The sequence below is a fragment of the Ptychodera flava genome, chromosome 18 (genome assembly GCF_041260155.1).
Source record: "Ptychodera flava strain L36383 chromosome 18, AS_Pfla_20210202, whole genome shotgun sequence".
Classification (NCBI taxonomy): Eukaryota; Metazoa; Hemichordata; class Enteropneusta; family Ptychoderidae; genus Ptychodera; species Ptychodera flava.
The window spans coordinates 19,755,407-19,767,767 of record NC_091945.1 but is presented as its reverse complement, the minus strand read 5'-3'; the positions used below and the strand labels follow the sequence as shown (position 1 = coordinate 19,767,767).

Here is a 12,361-nt window from a genome sequence, read left to right as displayed (position 1 = left end):
GCTCCAATGATTCGGGCTTGCGCAGGCGGCCATAGCGTGCGGCTCGCGGATCGTATGAATGTGATTTTTGCCTTTTTTTACCACATGTCAACTATAAAAGGCGCCGTTAAATAAAATCATGATCAGGGCAAACAAATTAAGAAACATTTGCCAAAATTACTGTAAGATTTATGTATCTGAGCTCTGTTCATTTAGCCTATCTCTACATTCCCGGGAAGCTTGTTCGGCTTAGGGCTAAAGTAGTTTTTTTTTTGTTTTTTACTTTTTGAAGTGACATCTTTTAGTTAGAGATAAGTGAAAACGCCTAAAATGCGTAATTATTCGACTTTAAACGATCTTGAATAAGAATACACACATTCCTGATTTGGATCTTGTTTTGTAGTGAGAGGGACTGTCGTTAAACCCCGGGGGGGGGGCTCCAATAGAAAAGGTATACGGCTATGTGCCGCCCGAAGGAGTCACTTTTTCACGAAAAAATCCCTAAACATGGGTCGATTTTTCATCCGAGAAACCCCTGAACAGTGGTCTATAACAAAGCAAATGTACCCTGCTTCAAGAAAACCTTCACATCTAAAGGTGAAAACACACAAAATTTTGTCAAAGAAATCCCTAACAATTGGTCGTGTTTTTGGAATATGGAATGGGTAGATGTTTTCAACTCGGGCGACACACCCCCATATGAAATATCAAAAGTAACCCCTATGGGGGTTAAACCGAGCAACCCTCTTTCAAATTCACAGATATACTGCCGACCTTAGGTGTGGACTATTAGATTTATGGAGGGGTGGTGGGTGTTGCGATAAGCACTTTTTATTTTATTGAGTATGGAAGAGAACGATTTAATGTTTCCTGGAAGAATATAGCAATATTGTAACACTTCATATTGTGATAATGATGATACTGTTAGCGAAACAAACGCTTTAGATGATCAGACCTTTGAATAAACAATATAATTAAGGTTTTTTTGTCGATGGGTATACCACAGGTTTAAATCGAACGTGATAAACTGCAGTTCGAATCAAACGGATTAAATTTGTGTTCATATTTTTCAACGCTTTCTGGAAAACAATTGCGGGTTTCCTTTGAGTTCATACACATTTACATGAAAGTCTGTGCATCGAAAGGTTACGCGTATTGTACATAAGCTTAAAGCTTACAAAATGTCCCAAATAAGCTTACACACACATACATACATACATACATACATACATACATACATACATACATACATACATACATACATACATACATACATACATACATACATACATACATACATACATACATACATACATACATACATACATACATACATACATACATACGCACAGGCAGACAGACAGACGCACGCACAGGCAGACAGACAGACAGACAGACAGACAGACAGACAGACGGACATTAATCTTACTTGCAAAAGGACACGACTATTTGCATTGAATATTGGGGAAAATACAGTCATTACTATGAAAAGTTCGCTGCAATGTCATTTATTTTATATGAACATGGTTTATGAAGTGTACAAAGGAATATCACAAGATTTATCTGACTTTTCCAGCTGTGTATTTATCTTTAATTGAGCCCTCGTTCAAAAGTGAAACAAACTTTCATATGTAAGCTCAGCTCAAGAGGTCTATGCTCATACCAAAAGAGTATACATTTTTCTCCTACACGAGACAAGAGCTATACGAACAACCGAAAGAAACTGGTCATTTATTCCGTTGAAATGATCTATATGATTGACAGCTTTACTGAAGGAGCAAGCATGCGGGTAAGAATAAACAAAAGAAAAGCTAACACTAAAACTAAGAAGTTGAGGGCTTTTGGAATCTGGATGAAAAATGTACAACATGTACTATCAACGTGACGTTTCACGGATCCGTATCCAAACAAAACTATAGACAAGTATAGGAAAAGCAAACACCATGCCTCTACCTAAAGGTCAATGAAAGACTAACAGATGTTCAACTCTGAGATTGAAGTGCTATTACCTTTCATTAGATATATTTTCCATTATTTTGACAAATTCATGTACTGCACCCCTGATGGTGTCCTGGCCTTGTGATGCACTTAACAACACAGCTTGTATTCGTGTACTATACTGCCCAGTGTGAATGTTGACGACTGAATTTTAGTCCGCGGCCGGAATATACTTCAATTTTCAACGATTACATTACACGTTATGGACAGTGCACTCCGTTGGCAAGGCTAAGAATTTGGAAGCATGCGGAAATGCATCTGTATCACCTTAAAAACATGGAAAATATAACCAAAACTTAGAGCTATTGCCCCCCCCCCCCCCGCCTCTCATTTAAAAAATCATACACGATAACTCACTTGAAAGACGAACCAACAAATCCCGGACTTTGGATCATAAGCTTACTGGTTTTAGAGTCCATCTTTTTTCGCATTGGCGATGATGATAAAATATTTGGCACGTGCGCTTAAAATGCACCAATTTCATTTGTATCGAACGGAAAGGCTTTGCAAACGCGAAACAAATTTTATCATCAATGGACAGTGGGTCTTCTACTGACCATGCTTTTAAACCGGTAAACATTGCATTTTGGCATAGTCACGTGCACAGAAGTTTCTAGAAAAGCCATGTTGCGTTATCACGTGAAACAAACGTGATGACCATGTTTGAAGGGTCACAACTAGCCCGTGTAACGACTACACTTACGGTGTTATACCTAATGTTAACAAAGCCTTACATTAGGTTGAATTGTACCTGGCATATTTATGTATTTAAATACCTTTAAATTATAAATACAAATCGATATTATACAGACATTAAGGTAAAATGCGCCTCGACAGATATCAGGATTCTCAAATTTTCATAATTCGTTTCTGATCTACCACTTACTTGGGCTCATTTTAAAGCTGTTGGAGTAAGAACAATATTCACAATATTAGTTTTTCGAAAGTCGAAAATTTTGCTTTACTCCTTAGCGTTTACGCAGAGACGGTGGCCATTTTGATTGTAAAATATCGGTAAATTTTAGGTGATTTGTTTTGTAGTTCCAAACTTTGCACGGTGGCCCCCTGAATTTTATTCTTGATTTGGTAAGAGAATGGTAGAGAGTTTCATTGCGGAAAGTCTAAGCATGATATTAAGTCTTTCAATTTCGAGGCGCATACTACCTTAAGCGACAAATGTGTTCCTCAAATGAAAGGAGAAATGTTCGGGACAAATGCGTTTTTGTGTCTGAAAATCTTCTGTCGGATGTCAGTTTTCGTATTTTATCGTCAGTAGAGCACCTCCAATGACAACCAGCGGTATGGAAACCCAGGCGAGGATGATGGAATAACCAAACTTGAAGGCTGCTGTGTCTGACATACGAGAATACTGCTCGACCTCTGCCCCGTACCAGAGAGTTGCGGTCAGAACGGATCCGACTGTGGCAGAAATAGAAGCGACAAAAATAGACTGAGAACGAGAATGTATGCCGTGTGGGCACGCGTGAGCGTCAATCACAGGAGACTGCAGCTGCCCAAGACAGTGATTGTAGACACTGAACACGAGTGGAAACAAGACACTTACTTTATATTCTATAAGAAATACTGTTCTTAATTATACCATGGATGTAAACTGAGGAAAGATAGCCAAGAATTGGTTGGGAACGAATTTAAAGTGGATCATACATGGGTTGAATGATGGACGGATGGACGAGCCAGATAATAAGTTACGCGTTGAACTCATAATTGACTGCACCGAAATTCATAATTGCTGTCGTTCGAAACTATCGAATTCGAAGTTTTCAAGGAGTTTGTCTGGGCTGAAGAATCCGAAGTTAAATCCAGAGAAGTATTGATTACGTGTTTTAATAATTCAAACGGATTATTTTTCCACTTGCTAAGACTTAAAGGCTGAAAACAAACTGGGTAAAATTGTTATCATATCCAATGTACCCTGTCTTTCCCTTCCACTCTATTTTTATTGAACATTTGATGGGATGCAAGGACAGGAACATAGCAAAAAGATAGCGACTGCAAAGAATCCTCTAAATCTGCTCAGATGTGTCCCTTTTTTCATAAAATACCTTCACATTTTCACAACGGTAACTAGTGGTCCTTCTAAGGAAGTTGAACTTTAGTAGAAACCGTATGGCCGTCTTGGAGAATAAAACATTACGGTATCGATATTTTGTCATCTAAGCTTTAATAAATAAGACAAAAGATACCTTCATACATGTACAGCGAGAAATAGTAACCACATTTCCTTGAAAATTCATTTCCAGGTGGGAAATTAACTGCTCTTGACAAGCTCATATTTTAAACGAAAGTTAGTCATTTATTTCACCACTAGATGGCACTGTCATAATCTGTTAAACTGGTCTACCGATAGTTTGCCATTAGCAATGCATTGACTCAAATTTTGGACAGTAATAAATTTCTGCAGTAGTCCATGATTACTTTAATTCAAACTTTGGGGTGCCAAGATGCCACCTACGTTGTTTCCAGCCCCGGAGCACTATAGGAGATAAATTCACCCCGAAGGAAGGTCTACACACTGCGGAGAAGTAATTTTACTTAGGGAATTTACCGTGGTCGACATTCCGATCGTATTTCTGACATGACGGAGTACAGCTTTGGAACTTACCAGTGAGACAGAGTGTAAGTCCGGCCATCTGGACCCAGACAGGGTCTGCTTTGCGTGCATAAGCCACAAATGCAAGGATCAGATTAGCTATTCCAACGATGCAGGCGATAATCATACAAGCACGCGACAGGTGAATGTAACCTAAGAAGATGGTGAAAGAAATATGGTTTGCAAATTCGGCCACGAGTAGGGTGTGATTTAAACCAGGCCTCGACAAAATATGGCATATTCTTAGGCGTTGTATAAATCATAGCTCCGATCGTTAACGAAAGAGACTTAAACATAGTGAAGTTTTCGACCACAGCATCGCCATGGAAATTGTGCAAAAATTTGCGGGCTACAGATCTACAGGACACTTAAGTTCATTATTGAATATCAATGGTCTTCATCGTATAGTATGCGTAACATTCTTGTTCATAAACGATGTGTTTCTTCAACGATATTTGGTTGAAGCGAATACAAACACAGTAAAAATAAGTGAAACGAAGACCAGATTATGACACAGAGAAAGAATTTTTTTAACTTTTGATCTCGTCCCTAGTATTTTTTTACACTTCTTGGCCCTACGGGACGCATGGTACCTAGCGCAGATGACCGTGGCCGTTCCGATGAAAATAACAGACGGCAGTTATCGTTACGAAACTATATTATTTTCTCAGATTGGATATGCAATCAAGAGAGCTTGAAAATAATCACAGGAGAATAAAGACCAGCCTTGAGACATCACACGAGACTAAGAACGACAAGAACATTTTGATGATTGTAACAAAGTCTCTGGTATAAACATTTCGTGTGGATCTCAACGACCTACATGTTTACATGTTTGTATTCCTGTGTGACCTTTTCAGCAACCTCTCGCGACAAAGGTCAATCATAAAACAGCAAGGGCTGGTATCATCTCACAAACCACAAACCCACAGTGCGGTTTCTGGATTTGCCTTCAAATGAATCAATGATATTCCTAGTACTTTTATTCGTTGAGTTGTATTAGACTGAGCAGAGTTGGTCACCATCTATTAAAGTTGTATTAAAATGAATCAAATAAAGTTTTGGAGGATAAACTTTATGACGAGGTTCAGTTGGAAAGAAATTAAAACGACAGGCGCAGGCGCAAAAATAAAGTCTAGAAAATATTTCAGAATATTCATGACGGTCTTAACTTATTCGTTGACTGATATAGTATTGATACAACTGTGCTGTATTTTCTTTTATCCTTTCGAGTATTTTCTGAAATCACTAGATTCTAATTACCTTTCAATCCTTTCATACCAAGCGTTACTGATTCTTCAACTCCATCCTCGACGTATTCAGTGTAGATCTTCCAGAGGCCCTCTGAGGTAACTACGTGCAGATTCTCCGCGGAGAAAAAGACGGTTCTCTCATACCAGTGGTTGGTTGCGGTGCTCACCACGTAGAATATCACGCCGATAAGGGACAGCAGATAACCGATAACGGGTAGAAACCAAACCATCCCTGCGCAAAGTCGTCACCCCAAGTCAACGAAAGGATAAAAAGTCAAAATTTGGTTCTTGTCTCGTCGGGCTTCAGCAAACGATGGTGAGGATAAATGGTTGCCTTTTTGCGTCGTCGCACTCGCATGAACCCAAGCCTGTACGTCCTTTATTGGGTTGGCGCTCGCTTGGCACATACTATCACATATATAGATCTTGGCTCATTAATGTCAACTATGTAACATAATATTTCGCATCGTTAGCGAGGTCCGTGCTTCGGAATGTTGTGAAGACGTTGTTGATGTCTTCATACGGGTACTTTACAGCATTGCTGCCTTCAGTGTTCTATACCGTCTGCCGTTAACTTTTGTTATCGTAATCGTTGAGATATAGTTCCGGTAGTTCCGGTGTGAATTCTTTTCCGAATAAAATAAAATTAGTCCGTCTGAAAACATTTCTACACTTTACAAAATGTCAGTAGTTGCATCGAATTCAAGAAAGTTTTAGACGATATTTTGTTCTCTGTATCCAAAAGGGAACTGGTATTTTATTTGCAGTTCCCTATCATGGGGAACAGTGGTGTCCGTGGCTAACGCATATTGAGTTTTTGACTTAGAATACTTTCTTTGAAATAAACAGGAAATAAATTATATGACGGAGGAAGCATATTTGTATATCGATTCTAAAGCGTTTAGCATGTTCTCCCGCCACTTTCGTGACTTCGTTTCGACTGCCAAAATGGTATCAGAAACCGTTAGATACCAAACTGTCCTATATTAATCAATAACACATACACTGCCTTGGATGTAGCCGAATACATGTAACATTCTCCTACTGTGGGGTATGGGACCGTGTCATCCCAGTGTTCCTTGAATTTGCCATTTGAGATAGAGTGTTGCCGGCTATTTTAACGGTTAAAGACTTCAGCTGGGAAATTAACTCGCTGAGAGGTACCACTAGGATACAACTACACAGTGACGCCGCAAGTTGAAGTGGATGTTGTTTATTGCAAACGCTGTCAGCTTGACCGACCAGAAAGTCATCACCTTACATCACAAAGTCGTGCCGAGGCCAGGGGAAGCCTAGACCGACAAAAGTCTAAGCCTCCCACAAAGTCTTGAATCTAAAGTCTAGTCTAAAAGCCTCCTCCAAAAGTCTCCAATCTGATATACTCCGAAAATCGGAAACTCTGCAAATCTGAAGATCTGAAAATCTACCTATACACATGAAAACTTCACATTAAATAGACAATTTTGCAAGGCGTAACCTGAACATGTAAAATACATCACAGGAAGTTACTGTACATTGGCTAAAAAGTATGACAAGTACAATGATTGGATAAGAAATAAATCCCAAATACTTGATTGGAAGAATGTTTTTAAAATATTCAGAATTATTCTGCTGAGTTGGCATCTCAACCAACGCTTTTTAATATTTATAATGTTCTTTTGACAAATGCCGACTTCTAAAAATAATAGTTACTAACGTTCCATGGTCAAGACTTGTGGAGCCAGAATTTGATTATGTATGTATGAGCCATTGTTTCATGCCGAAGTCAATTAAATGATGACCACCGCGATGTAGCCATATCGGTGTCATACTTCATTGTTTTAGCTTAATTGTCCATTCGAGTACCAGTATCAATGTCAATGTCAGTAAACATCTTTTGTTCGTATTCATCTGACCGGTAGTGGCATTGTTCGTTAATTAACACATTGGCAATGATACTTGAGGTAATAAAAGAACTACCAGTAATAATACGCCAGTAAACAAAAGAAAAGACCCTCCACGTTGTACCGTGTTACATTGTTTATCCTAGTGAACGTTCGTTATGAGTTCAACAAAATTGTACTTATTCCTGTAATACTTTTACTTTAAAAATTACAATCGTAACAAGAGTTTCGGTAGTACTTGTCTACTAAACTAAGTTAATTATAATTAATATGCACATGTTTTCCACGTGGCAAATCACCGCAAAAATCTACTAAATTTAAGTTGTGGTCCATATGCAACGTTTGTCGCCAAAGATAAGTACAATTGTTCTAATTGTAGTACTATTGAACAATACATCCTACCAAAACTCCTCCAAAGTGAACAGTGTATCGCATGTCCTAAAGTGTTCTGGTGGAGTCGTTGATTCATGTTCTAAGTTTCCAAAACAAAATGAAAAAGGCATTTCACTTTTTAATTTCGGTTATGTAATATTAAATTTGTCGCTAAAGATCGGTACAGTTGTTCAACAAGAGTGTAGAAAGTAATGCTTCCTACTTAAAATCGTCAAAAAGGCGAACGGTATATTATACGCCAGTAAATGAAGTGCCCTGGTGGGAAATGGTGGCGATTATATCACTCAGTTGACTCTGGCGTTATTTCACAGCAGCATGTGGTCCATATTAAAATGCAGATCTTCAAGTTGCGAGTCTGGAATTTCCACTGATTTCCTAAAAATTCTTTTTAACTGCTTTCTTTTCTCCAAATCTGGAATATTATGTTTCTAAGCAGCAGCTGTCGCTTCGGTAGAGTCAATGTACGTGACTACAATTTTGCTTTTCCGGCCCCACTTTAGCTCCCGTGTGTACAGACGTACAGGGTGACTATGTCGTACTGCTGTCTTGAGGGACGTTCTCTGTACACGATTGTTCAAATACTGCTGATGCGATTCAACTAAAATTTTGGCTTACATGCCACCAGTGTGCGCAGTCGCAGTGCATACAGAATGGAAAATATCAATTTTTTTATTTGCAAGTTAAGTCTTTGGACATTTTCGGATATCTTGCCCGTGACTGTACGGAATATGATGCAATTTGGCTTGTAAGTTGCAAGTAATAACATCATTGAGGCTTCGTAAATGATCATGAAATTTGCATATTTTGACTTTTCAGGATTTTACCCATAATTTTGGAAAGAACGTATGCTCTGAAACCGTTTGTCTGAAAGTTTTCACATTTGGTCCAATGGGGCATTCATATGACTCAAAATAAGTCCAAATTATGGTGACATTTGCATACTTGTGTCGCAACTGTCTCTACCTTCACTCTGGGTTTTACTGGAGAATAGCCGGCCTCAAGCCGTCTGTTGCGAAGAAGCACGAATAGAACTAATTTCGGATAATTGAATGGAAAATATATGCCGATTTAGTCTGCAAATGTAAGCTCATCTGCTTTTCTTTTTACGTTGCACACTTGTGTTTATGAGTAATTTGTAATATTGCAACGATCAGCTACCGAGAACGAACACTTTTGAGAAATTTGAAAAACATGATCATCCAATTATCCCAAATTAGTTCCAATCGTGTTAAGAGTTACCAGATATCTAAGGTACCACGAGACCGTAATGCTTATGTAATTGAAGACGAACACGCCGGTAGAATTGAGATTGATGGCTTTATTTACAGCACGGCAGCTCAGCCCGAGTTACAACTTAACATGATTTTATTTTCAAACCAAATTTGGTTTATGTAAATGTGCTGACGGACAGAAAACTCTTGGAAAACTCAGGATATTTTTAGATCGGTTTATTACACATTCGCAGCTATTGGGGTTAAAGCTCTCTGATAATCGTCTCTTCTCTGAATGAATTTCATATCTCATTTATTACAATTCAAGTTTACTCTCTTACGTAATAACACGATTGGAACTAATTTGGGATAATTGGATGATCATATTTTTCAAATTTCTCAAGTGTTCGGTTCTCGATAGCTGATCGTTGCAATATTACAAATTACTCATAAAAACAAGTGTGTAACGTAAAAAGAAAAGCAGATGAGCTTACATTTGCAGATTAAATCGACATTAATTTACCATCCAATTATCTTAAATTAGTTCCAATCGTGTTTAATCTACCTTTACTCTATAGGTAATAGACATTGTATTCTAATGACACACCATCTCGTGATACAATGCATTGCTGCCTCTCCATGATTTGTTGACTCTGCAAACTAATATTCATTGTCGGTACTTTTATTGCTACCTGGGCATATCGTCTCGTTGAAACGTCACCAGATTAACATGGTCAACATTTTCTAAACTTAAAAGCTTTCGAGAGCTTTCGAATTTGGTTTGTTGGTTTGTAGGAATAGTCCCACACAGATATCGACTGATTTTTAATTTGCACACATATTTAGGGGAGCACTCATTTTCTCTCTTTTTTTTCTTTTTTTAAACATCGATTCCTGCTGCTGACGCATTTGTCAAATAGTCACATGTAGTCAAATTCATTTTCTCAGATGCTTGTGATGGTTTCATTCAGATATTTAAAATGGTGACAACATTTGTATACGAGAGATTTAGTGTTGTCAAAATCTGGAGCCGAAGCAGTTCACATCTGGTCTACAAGAGACAATATGTTCTGTGACGTCTGCGCTCCTCAAACCCGAATGGTCCTGTTGTGGTTCTAATTAACAGAATATTTCATAATCAATGTCAACCAATGAGACTGATACAGTAACTGCTGATTTTTCATTGCTCAACAATTGACCACTTTACTTACATAGGTGACAAATTGTATTCGATGATGTCATGTATATTCAAGGAAAACCACAATTAGCTTCACAAGAGGTGTTGGCTTGAGATGTCATGGTGATCGATCATATTCCAAGCCGTCAAAATACACAGAACAGAATTGAAGAGTTTATTACAGTAACTGTCCAAGGGTACGATTTTCAGAATATAATCAGTCGACCAGATGATCTAGTTTGCTATGATATCGATATCAATGCAACTTTATTGAAAGCATCACAAAACAAACTTTTATCTTGTAAAGATTAACAGAAAAGAAAGCTACTGTAACGAGTAAATTTGAAAACTGATTTAATCAGGTCATTAAATAGATCACAAAATTGAAATCATTAAAGAAAATGGTTGATTTGCACTTGAGTATATATATATATGTTTATACCTTTTTCCTGACCCCTCTGCATGCTAAAGAGGGTTTACATTTGAAATATTATACGCAAGACAGCAATTGTGAGTTTACTATCGAGGGTTGGTAAGATAGGGTTTGTTACAGTCCAGGGGGACTGTTGTTATACTTTAGATGTCTTATATCTTCACCAGTGTTCGAGAGGGTGATATCTTACTTCCGCTTTTCTTTGCTGTGAACAGAGATTCCTTTTCATGAACAAAATAAATCGAACATAATCTAGAAGGTATGGGCACCAATTATAGTTTCCATACAAACGACGACATGTTGATCACTTTCGGTTATCGATTTTCCAGTGGCTATATGTTAGAGTCTGGGAAAGTCTAACAAACACTCGTTTGGCCAATGTTCTTTCCTGTTCTATATTTCTAGTGCCCTACATGTCTAAATCAACCCTGATCGGCTATAAAACATATTTGAGTTGTTTGTATCTAACTATTTGCGAGATGATGCAAGTGATATTTTACAGCAAACAAGGTAATTTTACTCCGATGCAAATGCTCTATTTTGTGAATTTTATAACGGCTATCATTCTGTTAAAATAAACCTCTCCCTCACACACACTATTCTGTCATTATTGGTCTCACTTGTAGAGTGTTTTCACATATCTATGTGGATAAATGGCACTCATGTTGAAATATTACAACACATACAGAATATTAAAGTGTTGATGGGAAACTAAGTATTCCCGATACTGTTTGGACAAAACAATATTATGGTTTTCGAAGTAATTTTAGAATATGTTCATGGTGAGCAGCGCATTTCCAAATAAAGTATACAATAAATCTATGTATCTCATTGTCGAAATGCTGCATTATATTTCAATGATTCTGAAAGGTGGAATATTTACGTCCAAGCGACACAGATATTGCATGCAGATCTCACGTGCTGATATTATTCTTCTTCATATGTATTTCAAGTATATATCAAATTCTATCACCTAATTAAACGTTTTACTAATTGTTACAAAGGTACATTAATATGTTATTGGCACAAAAGGGCGGCTAGACTGTAGCTTTGAGGGAAAAACTTGGGGGAAAAGGCATTCTAAGATTATTTTTATTTCTGACAGCTGTAGTGTGCCACTATTTACTTTACCTATACTTGACTAAGAGGCACTAATCTTTCAGACAATTAGTAAAAGGAACAAAGTCGCTCTTTTCTGACCTTCTTTGGCGAAATAAAGAAAACAGTGTACAGAATGACGACAGTGCATAACTGAAAAAGTGTCAAGAATTACCCCTTTGTTGAATGCAGACAGATGATTTCATTTGTGAACTATAGACAAAATGGATTTTTCCTATTCCAACTTGCTTTCCTATGACAAATAAAAGTTGAAGCAATGTAACAGAAAGCTTCTACCCTTATCTGTATGAAAAGCACCGCCTCA

At 37.7% G+C, this 12,361-nt stretch overlaps 1 protein-coding gene across 1 annotated transcript; it reads right to left on the bottom strand.

Moving 5' to 3' along the window:
* Nucleotides 1-1,475: 1,475 nt before the first annotated feature.
* On the bottom strand, nucleotides 1,476-6,258 carry LOC139117097 (claudin-1-like). Its single transcript, XM_070679938.1, has 3 exons — nucleotides 5,852-6,258; nucleotides 4,601-4,741; nucleotides 1,476-3,396 (listed from the first exon to the last, which is right to left on the bottom strand). The coding sequence occupies exons 1-3, from the start codon at nucleotides 6,069-6,071 to the stop codon at nucleotides 3,227-3,229; spliced, it is 531 nt and encodes a 176-aa protein (XP_070536039.1). The 5' UTR covers nucleotides 6,072-6,258; the 3' UTR covers nucleotides 1,476-3,226.
* Nucleotides 6,259-12,361: the final 6,103 nt, after the last annotated feature.